The 27,990-nt window shown below is 47.8% G+C and overlaps 1 protein-coding gene across 2 annotated transcripts; it reads left to right on the top strand.

The window, feature by feature from the left end:
* The first annotated feature begins 13 nt into the window (after positions 1 to 13).
* Positions 14 to 26,256, top strand: LOC138772808 (E3 ubiquitin/ISG15 ligase TRIM25-like). Of its 2 annotated transcripts, XM_069953519.1 has the most exons (11): positions 14 to 2,400; positions 3,634 to 3,729; positions 3,961 to 4,194; positions 7,072 to 7,210; positions 7,890 to 7,949; positions 8,210 to 8,275; positions 9,118 to 9,186; positions 10,224 to 10,289; positions 11,665 to 11,724; positions 16,742 to 16,859; positions 26,119 to 26,256. In XM_069953519.1, exons 1-11 carry the CDS (start codon positions 1,792 to 1,794, stop codon positions 26,237 to 26,239), a joined length of 1,638 nt encoding a protein of 545 aa, XP_069809620.1. In that variant the 5' UTR covers positions 14 to 1,791; the 3' UTR covers positions 26,240 to 26,256. The 2 variants fall into 2 exon arrangements, with proteins under 2 accessions (XP_069809620.1, XP_069809619.1); XM_069953518.1 differs by lacking the exon at positions 26,119 to 26,256 and having other exon boundaries at positions 15 to 2,400; positions 16,742 to 22,222.
* The last annotated feature ends 1,734 nt before the right edge of the window (positions 26,257 to 27,990 follow it).

Here is a 27,990-nt window from a genome sequence, read left to right as displayed (position 1 = left end):
TCTGTATCCTCTGAGCCGTCTCTTCCTCGCTCTCTCTATCCTCTAAACCGTCTCATCCTCCCTCTCTCTATCCTCTGAGCTGTCTCTCTCCCCCTCTGTTCTCTGAGCTGCCGTTCCCCCATTTCTCCTGAGAGCTGTCTTTTCCCCCTCTCTCTTTCCTTTGACCTGTATCTTCCCCCCTCTATCCTCTGAACTGCCTCTCCACCCTCGTCTATTTCCCTGCTGAGTTGTCCCCCCATCTCTCCTTTGATCTGTCTCTTCCCCTTTAACTTTCTTCTCAGAGCTGTCTCTTCCCCCTCCATCTATACTCTGAACTGTCTCTTTGCCCCTCTGTCTCTTCCCTCCTCTCTTTTCTCTGAGCTGTCTCTTACCCCCTCTCTCCTCTGAGCTGTCTCTTCTCCCTTCCCTCTAGTTCTCTACTGAGCTGGCCCCCCCATTCTCTGCTTTTATCTGTCTCTTCCCCTTTAACTTTCTCCTCTGAGCTGTCTCTTCCCCACTCTCTCCTCTGAGCTGTCTCTTCCCCACTCTCTCCTCTAAGCTGTGTCTGTCCCTCTTTCTGCTGATCTGTCTGTTTCTTCAGTCTTCTCTGTGGAGCTGTCTCTATATCTCACTCTGTTCCTGGCCTCCTCCTCTCTTGAGGCCTCTCCCTCCTCCCCTCCCACTTTGCAAGTCATAGAGAGAGAAACGAAACTGGAAACTAGAATCTCAGTGTCTATAGACAGGACTGCAGCTGGTGTCCACCCTCTCTGTATACACCTAGTGAACGGAGTCGGAGGTTGTGTCCACTCTCTACAGCTACACTGAGTGACTGGGACGGAGGTTATATCCACTCTCTACAGCTACATCTAGTGACCAGGGCACTCTCTATGTCTACACCTGATGACCGGGGCCGGAGGTTGTATCCACTCTCTCTACAGCTACACCTAGTGAACGGGGCCGGAGGTTGTATCCACTCTCTCTACGTCTACACCTAGTGAACGGGGCCGGAGGTTGTATCCACTCTCTCTACATCTACACCTAGTGACCGGGGCGGAGGTTGTATCCACTCTCTCTACATCTACACCTAGTGACCGGGGCCGGAGGTTGTATCCACTCTCTCTACATCTACACCTAGTGACCGGGGCCGGAGGTTGTATCCACTCTCTCTACATCTACACCTAGTGACCGGGGCCTGAGGTTGTATCCACTCTCTCTACGTCTACACCTAGTGACCGGGGCGGAGGTTGTATCCACTCTCTCTACATCTACACCTAGTGACCGGGGCCTGAGGTTGTATCCACTCTCTCTACGTCTACACCTAGTGACCGGGGCCTGAGGTTGTATCCACTCTCTCTACATCTACACCTAGTGACCGGGGCCGGAGGTTATATCCACTCTCTCTACGTCTACACCTAGTGACCGGGGCGGAGGTTGTATCCACTCTCTCTACGTCTACACCTAGTGACCGGGGCCTGAGGTTGTATCCCCTCTCTCTACGTCTACACCTAGTGACCGGGGCCTGAGGTTGTATCCACTCTCTCTACATCTACACCTAGTGACCGGGGCCGGAGGTTGTATCCACTCTCTACGTCTACACCTAGTGACCGGGGGCAGAGGTTGTATCCACTCTCTCTACATCTACACCTAGTGACAGGGGCGGAGGTGGTATCCATTCTCTCTACGTCTACACCTAGTGAACGGGGCCAGAGGTAGTGTCCACTCTCTCTACATCTACACCTAGTGACCGGGGCCGGAGGTTGTATCCACTCTCTCTACGTCTATACCTAGTGAATAGGGCCAGTGGTGTCCACCATGGCACAGTCTCTGGATGAGATGGCAGAGGAGCTGACCTGCTCAATCTGCCTGAGTCTCTTCACCACCCCCGTGTCTCTTCCATGTGGTCACAACTTCTGCTCACAGTGTCTGGACCTCAGCTGGAAGGGGGTAGAGGACACCCAGTACAGCTGCCCACAATGCCGCTATGTCTTCTCCACCAAGCCAGAGCTCAGAAAGAACACCCTGCTCAGTAACCTGGTGAGCCAGGTGATAGCTGCCCGCAAGGAGGACCCCGACCACCAGGAAGAGGAGGAGGAGGAGGAGGACAAGACCCAAGACAGCACCCCTGACAAGGGAGACGTGCTGTGTGACAGCTGCAGGAAGGAAGCCGCCTCTAAGACCTGCCTGACCTGCATGGCCTCCTTCTGTCAGGAGCATCTGATGCCTCACCTACAGAGCCCTGCCTTCCTGGACCACCTGCTGAGCCAGCCTCTGCGGGACCTGAAGCAGAGGAAGTGCGCAGAGCACAACAAGTTAATGGATCACTACTGCTGGGAGCACGGCCAGTGCCTATGCTGCTACTGTGCCCTGGGCCACAAGACCTGCAAGACCTACAGCCTGCGGGAGGCCAAGCATCAGAAGGAGGTTAGTGTGCTCGGAACAGAACCCCCATATACATTACATATATGTCCCGAGCTAAATGGCATACAGCCTGCGGGAGGCCAAGCACCAGAAGGAGGTGAGTGCGCCCGGTACAGAACCCCCATATACAATACACATATGTCCTGAGCTAAATGGCATACAGCCTGCGGGAGGCCAAGCACCAGAAGGAGGCAAGTGCGCCCCTACTGAAGCCTGTCTACTGTTATTGTGCCAGATTTATCAATGTGGTGCGGGCTGTTTGATAAACATGTCACCCTTACACACACACTGCTCTTAGTTTGCACAAGCTGTTACTTTGCTTGAACTACACCACAATTTTATTAGGCAGATTCTGGTGCATTTTTTGGTGCAACTGAGGTCATGCCCCTGTTTTTGCATAAGCCACACCCATTTTTCAGATCCAGCGAAAAAGTGTCTCAAATGCGAAATAAATTGTAGAAATGTCCCATGCATCATTTTGAGGCAGAATTCTGGTGGAGAGGAGGGAAGGAGAGCACAGTGTATATGACATGTAGAGAGGAGGAGAGCACAGTGTATATGACATGTAGAGAGGAGGAGAGGACAGTGTATATGACATGTAGATGAGAGGAGAAGGAGAGCACAGTGTATATAACATAGAGAGGAGGAGAGCACAGTGTATATAACATATAGATGAGAGGAGGATAGCACAGTGTATATAACATATAGAGGAGAGGAGAAGGAGAGCACAGTGTATATAACAGAGAGGAGGAGAGCACAGTGTATATAACATATAGATGAGAGGAGGATAGCACAGTGTATATAACATATAGATGAGAGGAGGAGAGCACAGTGTATATAACATATAGATGAGAGGAGGATAGCACAGTGTATATAACATATAGATGAGAGGAGGATAGCACAGTGTATATAACATATAGTGAAGAGGAGGAGAGCACAGTGTATATAATATATAGAGAGGAGGAGAGCACAGTGTATATAACATATAGAGAAGAGGAGGAGAGCACAGTGTATATAACATATAGAGGAGAGGAGGAGAGCACAGTGTATATAACATATAGAGGAGAGGAGGATAGCACAGTGTATATAACATATAGATGAGAGGAGGAGAGCACAGTGTATATAACATATAGATGAGAGGAGGAGAGCACAGTGTATATAACATATAGAGGAGAGGAGGAGAGCACACTGTCCTCCATGTTTGGCTTTTCCCTTGATCTTATGTTTTCTTTCCAGCTACATTACACAAATATGTTGAGAAGTGTGAACCAGAAGATTGTGAAGGCGACAAGCACAGCGGAGGAGGTGAAGACTGAGCAGAGGAGGCTGCTGGTGAGTGTGTGGACCCTCATAGGTGGGACCCCTGATGGATGACCATCACTTCTAACTGCAAGGGCTAGTCAGGAGTGCTTGCAGTTAAAGGGACATTTGCAGAACCCAGGAGGCAGGAGTAAGCTAGAAGTGAGTCACTGGGCCCCCTGATGCGGTGGGCCCCATAGCAGCTGCTTGTACTACAGTGGTAGTTACTCCCCTGCATCACTTATAACATCTCACTCTATACAGGAAAACACCAGGAAGAAGAAGGAGCTGCTGGAGGCTGAGTATGAGGAGATCAAAAATCTGATCGATGAGGAGCGGCGCAGAGCAATGGCCAAAATCGAGGAAGAGGAGAAGAAGGTCACCAGCAAGTTCATCTACACACAGAGTGTCCTGAACAAGAAGAAGCTGGAGTATGAGAGGATGAGCAGCCGAGTGCAGAGCCTCCTCCAAGAGGAGGACGACCTCTCATTCCTCAAGGTAAGCATCACCCTCACCTCTACAGAACCTGACCTAGAGCAGAATAGTGAGTGCAGCTCTGGAGTGTAATACAGGAAGAGCACAGGATCAGGAGAAGACGGGTGTACTCTATGCAGAACTGTAATTCATTTTGACAATTCACCCGCAAAATCTTGAATTACAGTTAGCCACTCTTAAAGGGGTACTCTAGCAAAAAATCTTTTCTTTTCAAATCAACTTGTTTCAGAAAGTTAGATAGATTTGAAATTTACTTCTACTTAAAAATCTTAAGTCTTCCCATACTTATCAGCTGCTGTATGTCCTACAGGAAGTGGTGTATTTTTTTCAGTCTGACAAAGTTCTCTCTGCTGCCATCCCTGTCCGTGACAGTAACTGTCCAGAGCAGTAGCAAATCCCCATAGAAAACCTCTCCTTCTCTGCACAGTTCCTTTCTCGGACAGAGGTGGCAGCAGAGAGCACTGTGTCAGACAGAAAAGAAAACACCACTTCCTGCAGGACATACAGCAGCTGATAATTACTGGAAGACTGAAGATTTTTAAATAGAAGTAAATTACAAATCTGTATAACTTTCTGAAACCGGTTGATTTGAAAGAGAGTTCTGTAATCGGTTACTTTTGATAATAGTTGCAGAAGGCTATAACGACACAGATTTATAGAAAAAGAAGATATTTAATACAGAAAACAATACTTAGCTGCAGTTACACATGGTACAGATGCATAGATGTTTCATCCACAATGAAATGGGGAGCCCCTAACATACGCCCATTTTCCCCCGATGACCACCAGGGTGCTGGGCACCTTCCTTCCATGGTCCCAGCTGAGGCTGACTAGAAGCTACATACCCCCGACCTTTATAGTAAGTTTGGGTGGGGGGTGATGTGCTTCTAATGTCTGTGTAGACCACTGATGACCATGAATGGAAGTTATCTGATGTTTCCCCGGCCTTGTACATATTTACCAAGCACAATGAGCACCCAGTCTCACAACTACAGCTACAAGGTTCTATACACACAACCATTAAAATAATACATTCCCTCTCATCACATCAATAAGACACTTTAATTTTCTGAAATAAACCCATCTGGTTACAAGTTCTCCTTTAAATGTGTCATGTCAAGATCTCCTTAGCTCCACTATGATGCATTAAATCATTGCCAGGTCAGGAATCATATTGAAAGTGGCAACATGTGGAGGAATACTACTGAACTGTATACTCACATCACATGGACTGATGACTGATCTGTATATCCCCCCATTACACATACTGATGACTAATCTCTATCCTCCCAGCACACATACTGATGACTGATCTCTATCCTCCCAGCACACATACTGATGACTGATCTCTATCCTCCCAGCACACATACTGATGACTGATCTCTATCCCCCCAGCACACATACTGATGACTGATCTCTATCCCCCCAGCACACATACTGATGACTGACCTTTCTCCCCATCACACATACTGATGACTGATCTCTCTCCCCATCACATGGACTGATGACTGATCTCTCTCCCCATCACACATACTGAAGACTGACCTCTCTCCCCATCACACATACTGATGACTGACCTCTCCCCCCATCACACATACTGATGACTGACCTCTCTCCCCATCACACATACTGATGACTGACCTCTCTCCCCATCACATGGACTGATGACTGATCTCTATCCTCCCATCACACATACTGATGACTAGAGATGAGCGAACCGGGTTCGAGTCGATCTGAACCCAAACGTTCAGCATTTGATTAGCTGGGGCTGCTGAACTTGGATAAAGCTCTAAGGTTGTCTGGAAAACATTGATGCAGCCAATGACTATATCCATGTTTTCCACATAGCCTTAGGGCTTTATCCAACTTCAGCAGCCACCGCTAATCAAATGCCGAAAGTTCGGGTTCGGATCGACTCAAGCATGCTCGAGGTTCGCTCATCTCTACTGATGACTGACCTCTCTCCCCATCACACATAATGATGACTGACCTCTCTTCCCATCACATAGACTGATGACTGATCTCTATCCCCACCACATGGACTGATGACTCATCTCTTTCCTCCCATCACACATACTGATGACTGACCTCTCTCCCCATCACATAGACTGATGACTGATCTCTATCCCCATCACTTATCTCTATCCTCCCATCACACATACTGATGACTGACATCTCTCCCCATCACATGGACTGATGACTTATCTCTATCCTCCCATCACACATACCAATGACTGATTTCTATCACACATACTGATGACTGATCTGTGTATTACACCATATTGACAACTGATCTCTATCCCCATCACACACATTGATGAATGATTTCATCCCCATCGCACATACCGATGACTTATCTGCTTTTACCCCATCACACATATTAATGACCGATCTCTATATATCACCCATCACACATATTGATGACTGATCTCTATCCTCCCATCACATATACCGATGACTGATCTCTATGTATCTCTTATTACTCATATTGATGATTGATTTCTGTGCCCATCAGACATACTCATGACTGATCTGTCTCCCTATCCCACATATTGATGACTGATCTCTATATATCACCCATCACACATATTGATGACTGATCTCTATGTATCCTGCCATTATGCATATTGATGACTGATCTCTATGTATCCCCCCATCAGGCATATTGGTGATCGATCTCTGTATATCACCCATCAAACATATTGATGATTGATCTCTTATGTATTCCCCCCATCACACATATGGTGACTGATCTCCATGCTCCCATCACACATATTGATGACTGTAGCTCATACCTATATTCTCAGGTGGTTACTTTGTCCTTCAGAGACTGAGATGTAAATAAGAAAAACTTCCAAAACCTTTACCATGTTTTTCCAGAAAGCCGCAAAACTGAAGGACGTGATGTCCAAGGATCCATACAAACCGAAGACGGAGTTTGATGAGAAATTACTGCACAACATATACCGGAACGCTGTGTCCCTAAAGGAGCTGGTGAGATCCAGCATCTGCCAGATAGGTAAGAGCCCCTCACATACATCCTCCCAAGCTGGGATCTGTAGTCCCTCCAGCTAATCCTCTTAAAGTGTGACTGTCGTTTTTTTTTTTTTTGCAGAAATCAATAGTCCAGGCAATTTTAAGAAACGTTGTAATTGGGTTTATAAGGCAAATATGCCATTATCTGCATTCAAAAATACTTTCCCCAGGTTCCCTGCCCCCCCCCCCCATCTCATTTCCATTCACTGCTCATTATCAGGAAATTATGTCTTGTTGCATCAGAAGTGCCCATGTCTGTTCTATAGAGGGGGGGGGGGGAGGAGGGGGGCGATTAGTCGCCAGCAGAGAGCAGAGAACAGAGAACAAAGGATTACACAGCAGGAGCTGCATGAAAACCAGTATTCAGAGGTCAGAGAGGTTGGTGCTGACTTAAGAGGAGATAACCCGGTGATGTAGCTGTAAATTAACTCTTAGTTGTCCTGTTTTGTTTTTTTTCCTCATCTCCCTCCACTCCTCCCTTCTCCATAAGAGAACCATGAAGACAGGGGGGAGAGCTTCAAACTGCTTTCTCATGACAAAAATGCATTTTTCGGCTAATAACCCCAATTACAACATTTCTTAAAATCGCCTGTATTATTAATTTCTGCAAAAAAAAAAAATTTTAAACAACAGGTACAATTTAATTTCTTGTGTCCACACAGCAGAGAACCCAGAATGGAGACCCCCAACCACAAAGAAGACGCCAGGCGCAGAGTCAGGGGGTAAGATAAGTCATATATCATCCATTACCTGGAGTGCACCACCATATCCAGCATTACCTGGAGCCTGTGGAGAAAGGATATCCTCCTATGTGCACCACCATATCCAGCATTACCTGGAGCCTGTGGAGAGAGGATATCCTCCTCTGTGCACCACCATATCCAGCATTATCTGGAGCCTATGGAGAGAGGATGTCCTCTTGTATACAACCCAATTTCCAGTCCCTCCAGCTCAATCCTCTTAATTTCTTGTGTCCACACAGCAGAGAACACGGAATGGAGACGCCCACCCACAAAGAAGACGGGTGCAGAGTCAGGGGCAACAGCAGGTAAGATAAGTCATATATCATCCATTACCTGGAGTGCACCACAATATCCAGCATTACCTGGAGCCTGTGGAGAGAGGATATCCAGCTGTATACAACCCCATATCCAGTACTACCTGGAGCCTTTATAGAGGTTATCCTCCTATACACACACCAGCATATCCAGTACTACCTGAAGCCATTGGAGAGAGGATATCCTCCTATGTTCACCCCTCTATCCAGCATTACCTAGAGCCTGTGTAGAGAGGATATCTTCCTGTATACAACCCCACATCCAGTACTACCTGGAGCCTGTATAGAGAGGATATCCTCCTATGTACACCACCATATCCAACATTACCTGGAGCCTGTGGAGATAGAATATCCTTCTAGGTACACCACCATATCCAGCATTACCTGGAGCCTGTGGAGAGAGAGGATATCCACCTGTTTACAACCCTATATCCAGCATTACCTGGAGCCTGTGTAGAAAGGATATCCACCTGTACAACCCCATATCCAGTATTATCTGGAGCCTGTGTAGAGAGGATACGCACCTGTATACATCCCCATATCCAGTATTGCCTGGAGCCTGTGTAGAAAGGATATCCACCTGCACAACCCCATATCCAGTATTACCTGGAGCTTGTGGGGAGAGGACATCCTCCTGTGTGCACCCCATATGGAGCACTACCTGAGGCTTATAGAGGGAGGATATTATTGGCTGCACATCACATTCCACCTCCTGTCTGATATCTATTGGTCCTGTATTCCGGGGCCCTTTATTACATCAGTACTTGCAGGATATTGGACGCAGTGCAGATCTCTAATTCTCTAACATTCACACTTTTCTTTCTGTTAAACAGATGAGACCATCAGACAGAAATCCCCCCGCCCACCGACACCCCAAAAACCAGAAGAGAAACCCAACAAGAGTGAGTTACATGACAGACAAGTTATCGTCTTATAATGTTGCAGGAGAGAAGATATGATGTCATATATTACCCTGGTCTCTCCTTTTATTACAGGAGAGCAGATATGATGTCATATATTACTCTAGTATATTCTAATGTTACAGGAGAGCAGATATGATGTCATATATTACCCTAGTATCTTCTAATGTTACAGGAGAGCAGATATGATGTCATATATTACCCTGGTATCTCCTTTTATTGCAGGAGAGCAGATATGATGTCATATTACCCTGGTATCTTCCAATGTTACAGGAGAGCAGATATGATGTCATATATTACCCTGGTATCTCCTTTTATTACAGGAGAGCAGATATTATGTCATATTACTCTGGTATCTTCCAATGTTACAGGAGAGCAGATATGATGTCATATATTACCCTGGTATCTCCTTTTATTACAGGAGAGCAGACATGATGTCATATATTACCCTGGTATCTCCTTTTATTACAGGATAGCTAATATGATGTCATATATTACCCTAGTATCTTCTAATGTTACAGGAGAGCAGATATGATGTCATACAGTATATTACCCTGGTATCTCCTTTTATTACATGAGAGCAGATATGATGTCATATATTACCCTAGTATCTTCTAATGTTACATGAGAACAGATATGATGTCATATTACCCTGGTGTCTTCTAATGTTACAGGAGAGCAGATATGATGTCATATATTACCCAAGTATCTTCTAATGTTACAGGAGAGCAGATATGATGTCATATTACCCTGGCATCTCCTTTTATTACAGGAGAGCAGATACTGTATGATGTCATATTAACCTTGTATCTTTTTATAATGTTACAGTTTAGGGGTCATTAAAATATATTACAGAACTGTCAGTGTTTTTCATGGTTTTGTTGCTTTAGTGACATTATAGCTGTATAAGATAGAACAGTGACATCATATATAATGGGGTGTAGGTGAGGTGGGGGATACATGGAGACCCTGGTGTACAGATGGTGGAGGCCGCACTCACCTCTCCTATCGTCCTGCAGATAAGACCAATGTTAAAAAAAAGCCCAAAGCCACAGGAGTTGATGACAGCAAAATGAAACCTGAAGGTATGTGCCCCGACCTAATCATGGGACGTATAGAGGATGGATGATGGGCGGTGGCAGATCTGCATGAAAAAATACTGACGCTTACAGAATCTCCCCAATAGGGTGTACTAAATCCAAGTACCTAGGGCAGCATGAGATGCATATACGTCCCTGGTTATAGATGATGGATGATGGATGCAGCAGTGTGGAGGAAGAAGGTATAGATGGAGGATGATAGATGTTAGCAGTATGAAGGTATAGATAGAGGATGATGGATGGTAGCAGTATGAAGGTATAGATGGAGGAGTATGGGTGGTATAACTGTAGAGGTATAGATGAATGTGGCATTGTATATGTATATATGGAGGATGATGGATGTGGCAGTGTAGAGGTTTAAAGTGTAGATGGATGTGGCAGTGTGAAGGTATGAGGTATAGATGGATGCAGCAGTGTGGAGGTATAGATGGAGGATGATGAATGTGGCGGTGTGGTGGTATGAGGTATAGATGGATGTGGCAGTGTATATGTATATATGGAGGATGATGGATGGTAGCAGTGTAGAGGTATGAGGTGTAGATGAATGTGGCAATGTATAGGTATAGATGGAGGATGATGGGTAGTGACAGTGTGGAGGTATGAGGTATAGATGGATGTGGCAGTGTAGAGGTATAGATGGAGGATGATGAATGTGGCAGTGTGGTGGTATGAGGTATAGATGGATGTGGCAGTGTATATGTATATATGGAGGATGATGGATGGTAGCAGTGTGGAGGTATAGATGGAGGATGATGGATGGTAGCAGTGTGGAGGTATGAGGTATAGATGGATGTGGCAGTGTAGAGGTATATATGGAGGATGATGAATGTGGCAGTGTGGTGGTATGAGGTATAGATGGATGTGGCAGTGTGGAGGTATAGATGGAGGATGATGGGTAGTGACAGTGTGGAGGTATGAGGTATAGATGGATGTGGCAATGTATAGGTATAGATGGAGGATAATGGATGGTGGTTGTATAGATGTATGAGGTATAGATAAAGTATGATGGAGCGGCAGTGTAGATGTATGAGGTATAAATGAAGGATGATGGGTGGTGGCAGTGTAGAGGTATGAGGTATAGATGGATGATGATGAATGGTGGTTGTATAGAGGTATAAGTTATAGGTGGAGGATGATGATGCATCAGTGTAGATGTATGAGGTATAGATGAAAGATGATGGGTGGTGGCAATGTAGAGTGTAGGAGATATATATGGAGGATCCTGGATGCAGCAGTGTAGACGTATAGATGAAGGATGATGGATGTGGTAGTGTAGAGGTATGAGGTATAGAGGAAGCTGGCAGGGGGTGACAGCATCTGTAGCATATAGCGCCATATTTACATGTTTGTTTATTAACAGAGACGCCGCCATCTGCATCAGCCGGACGCATCCCGGACTCCAGGGAGCTTCTCATGATGCGTAAGAATCACCATAATGCACAGACACTACACTCTGACCACCATGAACCAAGGGAATGGTGAAGGGGTTTCCTGGACCAAGTGACTGTTGAGTCCACAGGTCGCTGACTGTCACTGATCAGACACCTGACACCCGTACTGATCAGCTGTTTGGCACCACACTACATACACAGCGCATGGAGTTTGTGTTCGTGTGCAGCGGTGGCGATGTGTAACCTCCGCTCCTATTACCTGAGCCGCAATAACACTTCGCCACCGCTGCACAATGAACAGGGATAAACTGCGGGCGCCAAACAACTCATCAGAACAAGTGATGGGTGTCGGCACCCTGCCTATCAGTAATCAGTAATAACCGCATAGAGGGGGAGAGAGGAGTAATAACTGCGTAGAGGGGGGGAGAGGAGTAATAACCGTGTAGAGGAGGAGAGAGGAGTGACAACCGCGTAGAGGGGGAGAGAGGAGTAATAACCGCATAGAGGGGGAGAGAGGAGTAATAACTGCGTAGAGGGGGGGAGAGGAGTAATAACCGTGTAGAGGAGGAGAGAGGAGTGACAACCGCGTAGAGGGGGAGAGAGGAGTAATAACCGCGTAGAGGGGGGGGAGAGGAGTAATAACCGCGTAGAGGGGGAGAGAGGAGTAATAACCGCGTAAAGGGGGGGGGAGAGAATTGATAACCGTGTAGAGGAGGAGAGAGGAGTGACAACCGCGTAGAGGGGGAGAGAGGAGTAATAACCGTGTAGAGGGGGGGAGAGGAGTAATAACCGCGTAGAGACGGGGAGAGGAGTGATAACCGTGTAGTGGAGGAGAGAGGAGTGATAACCGTGTAGAGGGGGGGAGAGAAGTAATAACTGAATAGAGGGGGGGGGGAAGAGGAGTAATAACCGCGTAGAGGAGGAGAGAGGAGTGACAACTGCGTAGAGGGGGAGAGAGGAGTAATAACCGCGTAGAGGGGGAGAGAGGAGTAAAACCGCGTAGAGGGAGGGGGGGAAAGAGTTGATACCCGTGGAGAGGAGGAGAGAGGAGTGACAACCGCGTAGAGGGGGAGAGAGGAGTAATAACTGCATAAAGACGGGGAGAGGAGTAATAACCACATAAAGGGGGAGAGGAGTAATAATCGCATAGAGGGGGGGGGGAGAGGAGTAATTACGGAGTAGAGGGGGGAGAGGAGTAATAACCGCATAGAGGGGGGGGGGAGAGGAGTAATAACCGCGTAGAGGGGGAGAGAGGAGTAATAACCGCGTAGAGGGGGAGAGGAGTAATAACCGCGTAGAGGGGGAGAGAGGAGTAATAACCGCGTAGAGGGGGAAAGGAGTGATAACCGTGTAGAGGAGGAGAGAGGAGTAATAACCGCATAGAGACGGGGAGAGGAGTGATAACCGTGTAGAGGAGGAGAGAGGAGTAATAACCGCATAGAGACGGGGAGAGGAGTGATAACCGTGTAGTGGAGGAGAGAGGAGTGATAACCGTGTAGAGGGGGAGAGAGGAGTAATAACCGCGTAGAGGGGGAGAGAGGAGTAATAACCGCGTAGAGGGGGGGAGAGGAGTAATAACTGCATAGAGACGGGGAGAGGAGTAATAACCGCATAGAGACGGGGAGAGGAGTGATAACCGTGTAGAGGGGGAGAGAGGAGTAATAACCGCGTAGAGGGGGAGAGAGGAGTAATAATAGCATAGAGGGGGGAGAGGAGTAATAACCGCATAGAGGGGGGAGAGGAGTAATTACCGCATAGAGGGGGAGAGAGGAGTAATAATCGCATAGGGGGGGGGGAGAGGAGTAATTACGGCGTAGAGGGGGGAGAGGAGTAATAACCGCATAGAGGGGGGGGAGAGAAGGAATAACCGCGTAGAGGGGGAGAGAGGAGTAATAACCGCGTAGAGGGGGAGAGGAGTAATAACCGCGTAGAGGGGGAGAGAGGAGTAATAACCGCGTAGAGGGGGGGAGAGAATTGATAACCGTCTAGAGGAGGAGAGAGGAGTGACAACCGCGTAGAGGGGGAGAGAGCAGTAATAACCGCGTAGAGGGGGGGGGAGAGGAATAATAACTGTATAGAGACGGGGAGAGGAGTGATAACCGTGTAGTGGAGGAGAGAGGAGTGATAACCGTGTAGAGGGGGAGAGAGGAGTAATAACCCCGTAGAGGGGGAGAGAGGAGTAATAACCGCGTAGAGGGGGGGAGAGGAGTAATAACCGCATAGAGACGGGGAAAGGAGTGATAACCGTGTAGAGGAGGAGAGAGGAGTGACAACCGCGTAGAGGAGGGGGGAGAGGAGTAATAACTGCATAGAGACGGGGAGAGGAGTAATAACCGCATAGAGACAGGGAGAGGAGTGATAACCGTGTAGAGGAGGAGAGAGGAGTGATAACCGTGTAGAGGGGGAGAGAGGAGTAATAACCGCGTAGAGGGGGAGAGAGGAGTAATAATAGCATAGAGGGGGGAGAGGAGTAATAACCGCGTAGAGGGGGGGAGAGGAGTCACTGATCACTGTCACTGATCAGACACCTGACACCCGTACTGATCAGCTGTTTGGCACCACACTACATACACAGCGCATGGAGTTTGTGTTCGTGTGCAGCGGTGGCGATGTGTAACCTCCGCTCCTATTACCTGAGCCGCAATAACACTTCGCCACCGCTGCACAATGAACGGGGATAAACTGCGGGCACCAAACAACTCATCAGAACAAGTGATGGGTGTCGGCACCCTGCCTATCAGTAATCAGTAATAACCGCATAGAGGGGGGAGAGGAGTGATAACCGCGTTGAGGGAGGGAGAGGAGTAATAACCGTGTAGAGGAGGAGAGAGGAGTGACAACCGCGTAGAGGGGGAGAGAGGAGTAATAACCGCGTAGAGAGGGGGAGAGGAGTAATAACCGTGTAGAGGAGGAGAGAGGAGTAATAACCGCTTAGAGGGGGAGAGAGGAGTAATAACCGCGTAGAGGGGGGGAGAGAATTGATAACCGTGTAGAGGAGGAGAGAGGAGTGACAACCGCATAGAGGGGGAGAGAGGAGTAATAACCGCGTAGAGGGGGGGGAGAGGAGTAATAACCGCATAGAGACGGGAGAGGAGTGATAACCGTGTAGAGGGGGAGAGAGGAGTAATAACCGCGTAGAGGGGGAGAGAGGAGTAATAATCGCATAGAGGGGGGAGAGGAGTAATAACCACGTAGAGGGGGGAGAGTTGATAACCGTGTAGAGGAGGAGAGAGGAGTGACAACCGCGTAGAGGGGGAGAGAAGAGTAATAACCGCGTAGAGGGGGGAGAGGAGTAATAACCGCATAGAGACGCGGAAAGGAGTGATAACCGTGTAGAGGAGGAGAGAGGAGTGATAACCGTGTAGAGGAGGAGAGAGGAGTGACAACCGCGTAGAGGGGGAGAGAGGAGTAATAACCGCGTAGAGGGGGGGAGAGGAGTAATAACCGCATAGAGACGGTGAAAGGAGTGATAACCGTGTAGAGGAGGAGAGAGGAGTGACAACCGCGTAGAGGGGAGGGGGGAGAGGAGTAATAACTGCATAGAGACGTGGAGAGAAGTAATAACCGCATAGAGACGGGGAGAGGAGTGATAACCGTGTAGGGGAGGAGAGAGGAGTGATAACCGTGTAGAGGGGGAGAGAGGAGTAATAATCGCGTAGAGGGGGGAGAGGAGTAATAACCGCATAGAGGGGGGGAGAGGAGTAATAACCGCATAGAGGGGGGAGAGGAGTAATAGCCGCGTAGAGGGGGAGAGAGGAGTAATAATCGCATAGAGGGGGGGGGGAGAGGAGTAATTACGGCGTAGAGGGGGGGGAGAGGAGTAATAACCGCATAGAGGGGGGGGGGAGAGGAGTAATAACCGCGTAGAGGGGGAGTGAGGAGTAATAACCGAATAGAGGGGGAAAGGAGCAGTAACCGTGAAAAGGGGGAGAGAGGAGTAATAACCGCATAGAGGAGGAGAGCAGTAGTAACTGGGTTTAATATGTAATAATGATATTAGCATTAATAAGACAGATACATTATAATGATATGTATGCAGTAATAATATAACCTGTAGGGGAGTCATAATTAGAGATGAGCAACTCTTTTAAAAACTCGCCAACCGAAGCTTAACAAATCTATTCCTACCTGCAAAACACAGCAATCGCTTAGCTCAGGGAGACCAGCAACAAAAATTCGAATGGAGTACTCAATGCAGAGTCTCCATTGATGCATTGATGTGTAACCTCAGCTCCTATTCACGTGAGCGTTACGTTACCTGAGCCGCATTAACACTTCGCCACCGCTGCACAATGAATGGAGATAAACTGCGGGCACCAAACAAATGATCAGAACAAGTGATGGGTTTCGGCACCCTGCCTATCAGTAATCAGTAATAACCGCATAGAGGGGGAGAGAGGAGTAATAACTGCGTAGAGGGGGAGAGAGAGGAGTAATACCAGCATACAGATGAGCAAATCTTTTAAAAAATCACCAACCGTGCCGTAACAAATCTATACTTACCTGTCCACGTTCCCCTGATGTCATCTTCCGAGTCTTAAGCCACCTCCAGCCTGCTCAGGCAATCACTGACTGAGGGACAATGCTGTGGCCTTTCATTGGCATAGTGGGCTGTCACTATCAAGACACAGGAAGTAGAGATGTGCAAACTTCGAGCCCTGGGTAGTCCTGGAAAACATGGATATATAGGATACAGTGTACTCGAGGTTTACTCATCTCTACTCACAGGCAAATCTAAGGCACTGACTGGGGTGACAAAGTCTAGGAGTAGCCTAAACCAAATCACAAAGGTATTCCAAGTACTCCGGGCAAATATGTTATAGGGGGTGGGGTACAGAAAAAAAGATAAGTTTGGTCAGCTCTCCTAGAACACCATTCACACTAGGCAGGAGCACGTTGCTATGGCTGAAATTGGGTGGGGTAATAATGACATATCAGTACGTAGAGTAGGGTGGGTGATAATGATATAGTAGTATTCCAGGGGTGTTATAAAATTTAAGTGTCTCCATCATTGGTCTGACGACATCACTGTTCTGTTTTTCTCAGATGCAGAGAAGCTCTCAGCAGATCCCCGTACCATACACAAGAAGATCCTGGCATTCGACCTGCTCACCACATTGTCAGTCAGTGACCTCCCCCAGAACTACTCGGAAGATCCGCAGAGGTTTGTCAGCTGCTCCCAAGTTCTCTGTTTGCAGGGATTCTCACAAGGCGTCCATTACTGGGAGGTCAAAAAAGAAGGAGGGCACTTTAGCGGGTTGGGCGTGGCTTACAAGAGCATTGCCCGTACCGGAACGGAGAGCCGCCTGGGCCGGAACAAGGTGTCCTGGTGTATCGAATGGTGTAACGGGAAGCTGCAGGCCTGGCATAATGACAAGCAGACTGACCTCACCACCCCCAGCACCAGCAAGTATGGTGTCCTGCTCAACTGCGACCAGGGCTTCATCTCATTCTACTGCATCGGGAAAAAGTGCAGTGAAATTTATAAGTTCCGGGCCAGCTTTACTGAGCCGGTGTACCCCGCCTTTTGGATGTTCTCCAGTAAGACCACCCTGGTCCTCAATGCATTCCACCTCGATCCCTGAGCATATGGCAGTGGGGGAGGGAGGACTATAGATCCTTACTACCATTCTTCTGAGTAATGACCATTTACTGATCCTTCCAGTGCTGCACTCATGTATCTCATACTACAGATAGTTTCAGAGCTGCACCACTATTATGTCTTATACTACAGTCCCCTCCAGAGCTGAACCACCATCATGTCTTATACTACAGTATCCTCCAGAGCTGCACTCATATCTTGATACCTCCATTGGTTTTAGAGGATTTGAAAAGGTTTTGGGTAGGCTCAGAGGCTAGTTTTTCTTTCTGTAGTTTGACTTTCTTACCTGGGATCTTTAGGCTTTCACTCAGGTGTATTGGGCTTAGAGGCATTGAAGAGGTATATGCTTCTCTTTCTGTAATTTCACCTTCTCACCTGGAATGTTCAGGCTTCGGTTGAGGTGGATTGAGCTCAGATGCTTTGAAGAGGTATATGCGTTTCATGCTGTAGTTTGACCTTCTCACCTGTGATCTTTAGACTTTAGTTGAGGTGGATTGGGCTCAGAGGCTTTGAAGCGGTATGTGCTTTTTTTGTAGTTTGACCTTCTCACTTGAGATTTTTAGGCTAGAGGTGGTTTGGGCTTAGAGGCTTTGAAGAGGTATATGCTTCTCTTTCTGTAGTTTGTCCTTCTCACCTGGGATCTTTAGGCTAGAGGTGGTTTGGGCTTAGAGGCTTTGAAGAGGTATATGCTTCTCTTTATGTAGTCTAACCTGGGATGTTCAGGCTTCATTTGAGGTGGATTGGGCTCAGAGGCTTTAAAGAGGTAAAGGTTCTTTTTTTGTATCTTGACCTTCTCATTTAGGATCTTTAGGTTTGATGTGAGATGGATTGTGCTCAGAAGCTTTGAAAAGGTAGGAGCTTCTTTTTCTGTACCTTGACCTTCTCATTAGGGATCTTTAGGCTTGAGTTGATATGGATTGGGCTCAGAGGCTTTGAATAGGTATATGCTTCTCTTTTTGTAGTTTGACCTTCTCACCTGATATCTTCAGGCTTGAGGTGGATTGGGCTTAGAGGCTTTGAAGAAGTATATGCTTCTCTTTCTGTGGTTTGACTTTCTCACCTGGGATGTTTATGCTTCAGATGAGGTGGGGTTTGGCTCAGAGGCATTGAAGAGGTATATGCTTCTCTTTTTGTATATTTTACCTTCCTATTTGGGATCTTAATGTTTCATTGGAAGTGGATTGAGCTCAGAAGCTTTAAAGAAGGAGAAACTTCACTTTCTATACCTTAACCTTCTCACCTGGGATCTTTAGGCTTGAGTTGAGATGAATTGGGCTCAGAGGCTTTGACGAAATATATGCTTCTTATTCTGTAGTTTGACCTTCTCACCTGGCATCTTTAGGCTTGAGGTGAGATGGATTGGGCTCAGAGGCTTTGAAGAGGTATATACATCTCCTTCTGTAGTTTCATAATCTCACCTGGGATCTTCAGGCATGAGTGATCCAGTGGGGACCACCCACATTGCATCAGCCTCATGTGACCTAGCGGGATTGGCCACATTGCATCAGCGTCATGTGGCCTAGCGAGGACAGGATACGTCACAGTATCTTTATGTGAGCCAGTGGGGACCACCAATGTCATATCATTGCTAGGTGACCTCGCGGGGACTGTCCATGTCATATTGTTGTCAGGTGACACAGCACGGACAGTCCATATCACATCGTCTTGTGACCACATATGTTGCATCACCACTATATGACCGAGCGGGGAACGCCCACATCATATCATCATCATGTTACCCAGCGGTGACCACTCATGTCATATTATTGTCATGTTACCCAGTAAGGACTGCCCATATTCTATCATTGTCAGGTGACACAGCAGGGACCACTCATGGCATATTATTGTCAGGTGACACAGCAGGGAACGTCCATATAATATCATCATCATGTGATCCGGCAGGGATCACCCACGTTGCATCACCACCATGTGACCCAGCGGGGACCGCCCACATCTTAGCATCTTCATGCAACCCAGCGGGGACCGCCCACACCATATCATTGTTACGTTCCCCAGTGCGGACCGCCCACATCATATAGTCATGTTACCCAGCGGGGACCGCCAACGTCATATCATCATCATGTTACCCAGCGGGGACCGTCCACATGATATTTATGTCAGGTGACACAGCAGGGACCGCCCATATCATCATCACGTTACCCATTGGGGACCGCCCACATCATATTATGGTCATGTTACCCAGTGGGGACCACCCACACCATATCATTGCCATTTTGCCCAGCTGGGACAGCCCACAACATATTGTCATGTTACCCAGTGGTGACCGCTCAGGTCATATTATCGTCACGTTACCTAGTGGGGACCACCCATATTCTATCATTGTCAGGTGACACAGTAGGGACCACTTATGGCATATTATTCTCAGGTGACACAGCAGGGAATGTCCATATCATATCATGTGATCCGACAGGGATCGCCCACATTGGATCACCACCATGTGACCCAGCGGGGACCGCCCACATCATATCATCGTCATGTTACGCAGCAGGGACCGCCCACATCATATCATCGTCATGTTACGCAACAGGGACTGACAACATCATATTATCATTGTTACCCAGAAGGGACCACCCACATCATATTATCATTGTTACCCAGAAGGGACCGCCCACATCATATTATCATTGTTACCCAGCAGGGACCGCCCACATCATATCACCGTCATGTTATCCAGCTTGCACCGCCCACATCATATTATCGTCATGTTACGCAGCAGGGACCGCCCACATCATATCATCGTCATGTTACGCAGCAGGGACCACCCACATCATATTATCATTATGTTACTCAGCAGGGACCACTAACTTGATATTGTCACGTTACCCAGCGGGGACCACCCACATTATATCATCGTCATGTTACCCAGCAGGGACTTCTTCTGTCAGATATTTTTTTTTCTGTCACATTTATAAATCCCTAACCATTTATGTCATAGTTGGCAGAAACAATGACCTATGATATAGGGGGAAGCGACTATGTCATAACATTGTTAGGTGTCCCAGAGGGGACTGCCCATGATGAATAATTGATCCAGCGGGACCACTAAAGTCATAATGTTGCCTGGTGACCCAGCGGGGACCACCCACGTCACATTGTTGTTAGGTGACCCACTGGGGACCGCCCATGTCACAGTGTCACGTGACCAACTGGAACTGCCCATGACATATGATTGTTGCGTGACACAGCAGGGACCACTGATGTCATATTATCATCACGTGAACCAGCGGGGACCACCCATATTGCATTTACGTCATGTGACTCAATGGGGACTGTCCACGTAATAGTATTGTTATGTGACCCAGCGGGGACCATCCATGTCATATTGCTGTCAGGTGACCCAGTGGGGACTGCCCATGTACTATTGTTGTCAGGTGACCCAGTGGGCACCCCCATGTCCTATTGTTGTCAGGTAACCCAGTGGGGACCGCTTATGTCCTATTGTTGTCAGGTGACCCAGTGGGGTCCGCTCATGTCCTATTGTTGTCAGGTGACCCAGTGGGCACCCCCATGTCCTATTGTTGTCAGGTGACCCAGTGGGGACCGCTTATGTCCTATTGTTGTCAGGTGACCCAGTGGGGACCGCTCATGTCCTATTGTTATCAGGTGACCCAAAGGGGACCATCCATGTCATATTATTGTAAGGTGACACAGCAGGGATAGCCTATATCATATTGTCATCATCATGTGACCCAAAGGGGACCACCCATGTAATATCATTGTCATGTTACCCAGAAGGACAGCCCATGTCCTATCATTGTCATGTGCCACAGCAGGGACCACCCATGTCATTGTCATGTGACCCAGCAGGGACTGCCCGTGTCATATCATTGTCATATGACCCAGCAGAGACCGGCCATGTCATTGTCATGTGACCAAGCAGGGAGCACCCATGTCCTATTATTGTCATGTGACCCAACAGGGACTTCCAATGGCATATTATTGTCATGTGACCCAGCTGGAGCCACCCATATCATTTCATTGTCATGTGACCCAGCGGGGACCGCCTATGTCATAACATTGTCATGTGACCCGGCGGGGACCGTCTATGTCATATGATTGTCGTGTGACCCAGCGGGGACAGTCTGTGTCATATCATTGTCACGTGACCCAGCAGGGATCATCCATGTCCTATCATTGTCATGTGTCCCAGCAGGGACTCCCAATGGCATATTATTGTCATGTGACCCAGCAGGGATCACCCATGTCATATCACTGTCATGTGACCCAGTGGGGACCGCCTATGTCATATCATTGTCATGTGACCCAGCGGGGACCACCTGTGTCATATAATTCTCATGTAACACAGTCCTCGCAATCAACTTTAGCCCTAAAAGCTACACCCAGAACTTCCTGTTTGAATCCATCCCGGGCCAGTAGTACTTATAGATTAGAGATCATCATATGTAATAGATCATCATCAACATCCAGCATACATTATAGTTTGTTAATCATCATACATCATACAATAGATCATTATACATTATAGATCACCATACGTATTCGTTCAATGTACAATGAGTTGCCTGTGGTTCCAGGCAGTGGCCAGGAGGTGGAGCTGGAGAGGGATCTGTAATTTGACTGGCAAGAGGCATCCGGTGATGTCCCTTATTGCAGTCAGCCCGGTGGAGGGGCCTTAGTGCCCCCCTTCAGAGTTTTTCTATGGGTGCAGCTCACTGGGGTGGCACTGAGGATCAGCTGGTCACAGTCAGGATGGATGATGGAGTACCCCCCCCCCCCCCAAATGCTGGGGTAAGTCTCAATGCTTATGATGTCTCTAGGGGACATCAGTTCAGCTGCTGGTGATGATTAGGGGTTAATATTGGGGATGTATAATATATACCAAATAAATTATAAACAATGTAGTAATGGAAGCCTGCTCTGTGAAATAAACCAGATCTAATAAACAGTGTGTTTTCTCTTACAAACTTGCATGATGGCATCCAAAACTGCGCCTGCTAACATTCTAAATGCAACTGCTGCGTCCACCAACACCCCAACTGCAACTGTAAGCAATGCACCCGCAACACCATGACTGCAACCACTGCACTCGCAACACCCTGACTGTAACCACTGCACTTGCAACACCCTGACTGCAACCACTTTACCCGACAAACCCAGTCCACAACCACTGCCCCCTCCAACACCCTGACTGCAACCACTGCACCCGCAACACCCTGACTGCAACCACTGCACCCGCCAACACCCTGACTGCAACCACTGCACCCGCCAACACCCTGACTGCAACCACTCCCCCACAAACACCCTGACTGCACCCGCCAACACCCTGACTGAAACCACTGCACCCGCCAACACTCTGATTGCAATCACTGCACCCGCCAACACCATGACTGCAACCACTGCACCCGCCAACACCATGACTGCAACCACTGCCGCTGCCAACACCCTGACTGCAACCACAAACACCCTGACTGCAGCCGCCACACCCTGACTGCAACCACTGCCCCCGTCAACACACTGACTGCAACCACTGCACCCACAACACCCTGACTGCCTCCACTGCATTAGCCAACACCCTGACTGCAACCTCTGCACTCGCAACACCCTCACTGCCACCACTGCTTTCGCCAACACCCTGACTGCAACCACTGCCCCCGCCAACACCCTGACTGCAACCGCCCACACCCTGACTGCCTCCACTGCATTAGCCAACACCCTGACTGCAACCTCTGCACTCGCAACACCCTCACTGCCACCACTGCTTTCGCCAACACCCTGACTGCAACCACTGCCCCCGCCAACACCCTGACTGCAACCGCCAACACCCTGACTGCAACCACTGCACCCACCAACACCCTGACTGCAACCACTGCACCTGCCACACCCTGATTGCAAACACTGCCCCACTCCAACACCCTGTCTGAAACCACTGCACCCGCAGCACCCTGACTGCCACCAATGCATTCGCCAACACCCTGACTGCAACCACCAACACCCTGACTGCAATCACTGCACCCAAAACATTTTGACTGCACCCGGCAACACCCTGACTGCCACCACTGCCCTTGCAACACCCTGACTGCAACCACTGCACCCCCAACACCCTGACCGCCACCACTGCCCCGCCAACACCCTCACTGCAACCACTGCACCCAAAACACCTTGACTGCATCCACTGCACCCGGCAACACCCTGACTGCCACCACTGCACCCACCAACACCCTGACCGCAACCACTGCTTCCACCAACACCTTGACTGTCACCATTGTACCCACAACACCCTGACTGCAACCACTGGACCCGCTAACACCCTGACTGCAACCACTGGACCCACCAACACCCTGACTGCAACTACTGGACCCGCTAACACCCTGACTGCAACCACTGGACCCACCAACACCCTGACTGCAACTACTGGACCCGCTAACACCCTGACTGCAACCACTGCATCTTCCAACAGCCAGACTGCCACCACTGCTCTCACCAACACCCTGACTGCCACCACTGCACCCCCAACACCCTTACTACAACTACTGCACCTGCAAAAACCCGAACTACATCTGCAAACTTTGCACCTGCCAACACCCCAACTGTATGCAGTAACAACCTGGCTCTCCATGCCAACAAACCTGTCAACACCCTGACTGTACGCATCAACACCATGACTGTGAATGTCAACACCCAGACTGTAACACACAGACTGAATCTGGCCTGGTTCTACCACCATGCGGGCCACTGATATCTAAGGTGCGCTGTTTGCATCCCCCTCCTCCCTTTAAAGTTATTATGTTCCATATAATCAATGCAGGGGCATGAGGTAGTCAAAGGCCTTATTTACACGTCCCCTAAAGTTGTCCATAATTGCGGATCCGTAATTACCGTTCAACATAGAGCACATTGATTTATATTAGGCTATTTACACAGTCCATTTTAATTTTGGTTCGAAATCCATTCTGTTTACCAGATTACCAGTGGAAGTCTATTGGGTCCGTATTTTTTAAGGACATCCCAGATGTCAGGTCAGTGATGTCCTTAAAAAGCATGAATCAAATCTAAGCAAACTAGTACTATTCACATTTTAAGGAAACTGATGCAAATACTGATGCTGTCCGAACCTCTGGGGGACCCTCCCCTGGAGCAGATGCTGTGGGCGCGGTAGGCCGGAGACCTGGGTCAGGTGAGTGCAATTTGGTCCCCCTGGCCCTTCACTTTGTGTTAACGCAGCTGTCCTCTGTGCTGGTGACCTTGCAGGCTGCCGTCTCCGCTCCTGTCTCCGTTTACTCTACTTCTCCCTCTTCCAACCCCCTCTACAATGATTTGCGGTGTCGCTGGCCTCATACCTGCAAATATAGACACGAGTGCGCTTTCTGTGGGGGGGGGGGGGACATCCCATGTCCCGGTGCTTCAAGCGAATCAACCCTGCTGGCCAGTCGGCCACCAAGGATTTGGTGTCAAAAGGCGTTGACACCGGTAAGGTTGGAGAGCATGTGCTGTTGGCTCGAGCATTATCCAAATCGACCGATGGCGCAGCTGCTCCTTGACGGGTTCAGTCGAGGGTTTGTGTTGCCTAGTTTTACTGGTACGGGTTGTTCATTGGTAGAAAATTTGCACTCGGTTAGGGAGCATCCTGAGGTGGTGCGGCAGACAATTGCAAAAGAAATCCGATTGGGTCGTGTGGCTGGGCCTTTTTCGGCCTTTTTCGACTTTTGCGGATTTACACATTTCCCCGTTGCTGGTGGTGCCAAAAAATTTGCCAAGGGCGTATCGCATGATTCATCATCTGTTGTTTCCTCCAGGGGGCTCCCTAAACGATAGTATTTCTAAGGATGTGTGTTCTGTGTCTTATGCTACCTTTGACCAGGTGGTGGAGTTAGTTAAATCTTTTGGTTTAGGTTGTTTGATGGCGAAAGCCGACGTGGAATCGGCTTTCTGGTTATTGCCTATTTTTCCAGGATCATTTAATTCTTTAGGTTTTCAGTTTGATGGTTGTTTTTTTGTAGATAAATGTTTGCTGATGGGCTGTTCCCTGTCTTGTTTCTACTTTGAGGCCTTCTCGTCATTTTTGGAGTGGGTGGTGGTTGTCCGCTGTATGAAGGGCGGCATGATGTCTTATTTTAATGTTGTTTGTGCTGAATTTGTTGTTCCTTTGGCGGCTGATAAGGCGGTCTTGCCTACAACCTGCATCGACTGCCTTGGCATCACTATTGATTCCAGTTGGCTGAGTGTCGGTTGCCTGCTGAGAAATTGGCGAAGATATGTGAATGGCTGTATAGATTGTTGGTCAGGAGGTCGGCTTCGGTGAAGGAGCAGCAGCTTCTCGCGTAATGCCCATGGGCAGGATTTTTTGCAGGTAGGCTGCGGCTCGCATTTTAGGTCTCAGGAATCCGCTGCTGCGGTTACCGGTGGATGCTGAAGTGCGAGCTATAATGGTCGTTCATTTTGGCAGGCGGACTTTGTAGATACTGCGGACCTCCACTTGTTTTCAGATGTGGCTGGATCTGTGGGGTTGGGTGTGTATTTTGCAGGAAAATGGTGTGCGGATAAATGGCCGACTACGTAGGTGGAGAGGGGTGTTACATCACGGATTGTAGTGATCGAGTTGTTTCCCCTTGTGGTGGCCTTGTCCTTGTGGGGCCGTCAGCTGGCTAACAAGAGAGTGTATTTTCATTCAGATAACAAAGATGTTTTGTATGCGGTCAATTGTTTAACTTCTTCCTGCCCCTTTGTTATTCGTTTAGTTCGTTTTTTAGTGTTGTTATGTTTGCGTTGTAACATTTGGATAAAGGTGCGTTATATTCCAGGTTGCCGTAATAATTTGGCTGACTCGCTTTCTCGCTTCCAGTTTCGCAGGTTTCGGGAGCTGGTGCCTGAGGCGGTGCTGGAAGGAGAACGCTGTCTGGAATTTCTGTGCGACCTCATCTGGGCCTGATTTGGGACCTGGTGAGGCGGTCCTTGGCTTCTAGTACCTGGTCGGCATATGTGCGAGCCACCATAATTTGCAAATAAATTCTTACAAAATCAGACAATGTGATTTTCTGGATTTGTTTTCTCATTTTGTCTCCCATAGTTGAGGTCTACATATGGTGTCAATTACAGGCCTCTCTCATCTTTTTAAGTGGTGGAACTTGCACTATTGGTGACTGACTAAATACTTTTTTTCCCCACTGTAGTTTCTTTTCAGGTTTTATCATATGGATCATTGGTCACTCTTATGTTGGTCGGGCTGAGCACAGAGCTGCCGGGCATTGTTATACCTCCAATTTGTCCCTTCCTCCTGAGTCGGCTTACGTTTATTGGCTTCGTGTCGGGGGTCAGTGGTGAGATGGTCTCATCAACCAGCTGCTTCTCCTCTCAGTGCAATCCTCAGAGACGGACGTCATCGTCATCCACTTGGGTGGCAACGATATTGGTAAGGTGGGAACTGTGGATCTGCTATTTTTAATGAAACTTACTTTTGTGACTATTAAGGACATGTTTCCAGGGGCCCGGTTAGTTTTTTTTAGAGATTGTGCGACGCTTGGTATGGTTGCGTTCAGCGGATCTCAAGTATTGTGATCGCATCCGCAAGCGTATCAATAGGGCTATGTCTAAATTTTTGCCTTCCCTTGGCGGTTTTTCTTTTCGCCACGTAGATCTGGAGGGTGGCGTAGCTGGGTTGTACCTGGCAGATTGGGTCCACCTCTCTGACGTGGGCTTGGACATTTTTAATCTTAATTTACAGGCCATGATTGAACTAGCGGTTGATGGGGTGGGGCCGGCTCCGTAGGACGGTCCCAGCCCGGTTGGGGTGAGCTGTTCAGATTAAGAAGAACAGGCGTAATGAATATTTATTTACATTTATTCTGTTTAATTGTAACCTGAGCGAGTTGGCTGGGCTAATTTTATTTATTTTATTTTTTTTAAAGTTATTTATAAAGTTATAAAAATTTTATGAAAGTTTTAATAAACATAGGCCTTTGGCCTTTGGGTATTTATTATAGTTTAAGTAAGTCTGCGGTATTCTCTCATGCAGTCTCTACCCAACAACAGAGATATAATCATCAGAAGTGCGGACAAAGGTGGAGGAATAGTATTACTAAACCGACCAGATTACTTAGAAGAAGCTGTAAATATCTTTTCAGATACAGAATATTATGAAGTGTTCACTGAAGATCCCATAAATACTTACCTGCAAGACTTAGGGCCCGTTTACATTGAGCAAAACAGGTGGAAATTCCGACTCCGTGTCGACTTGTTTGAAAAGCCGCCTGTCTTAATGTGATGTCTTGCGGGCCTCCGCTCTCCAACGCTCTTGGTAGACCTATAATTTCAGGGATTTCCTTGGTCACGAGAAACTTATTCCATTATGTACATTTACTACTTCAAAAATATGTTTTTATATTAGAATCTTAGTTACAAGATTCCACCTCCTTAATGAACATATTACGGAACATCCCTTGGTCTCCCAACTACTTACGGGTCACTCTAGACGCATCCTTCCTCTACTCAAAGATCCCTCATGGTAAAAGTTTAGAATGCATCTCTACTACTATAGATGAAGATTCTTTCATTAGCAGGAACCAAAAACAATTCATTTTGGACAGTATTCTTTTTATCCTGAAGCATAAAACATTTTGATTTAAAGGGTTAATCTATATAAAAAAAAACAGAGGGAGAGTCATGGGAGCCCACTTTGCACCTAGTTATGCAAATTGGGTTGTTAATGAGGCAAAGA

This window comes from Dendropsophus ebraccatus, chromosome 14 (genome assembly GCF_027789765.1).
Source record: "Dendropsophus ebraccatus isolate aDenEbr1 chromosome 14, aDenEbr1.pat, whole genome shotgun sequence".
Taxonomy (NCBI): domain Eukaryota; kingdom Metazoa; phylum Chordata; class Amphibia; order Anura; family Hylidae; genus Dendropsophus; species Dendropsophus ebraccatus.
The sequence above is the reverse complement of the archived record's forward strand: the minus strand, read 5'-3'. Positions and strand labels throughout refer to the sequence as shown.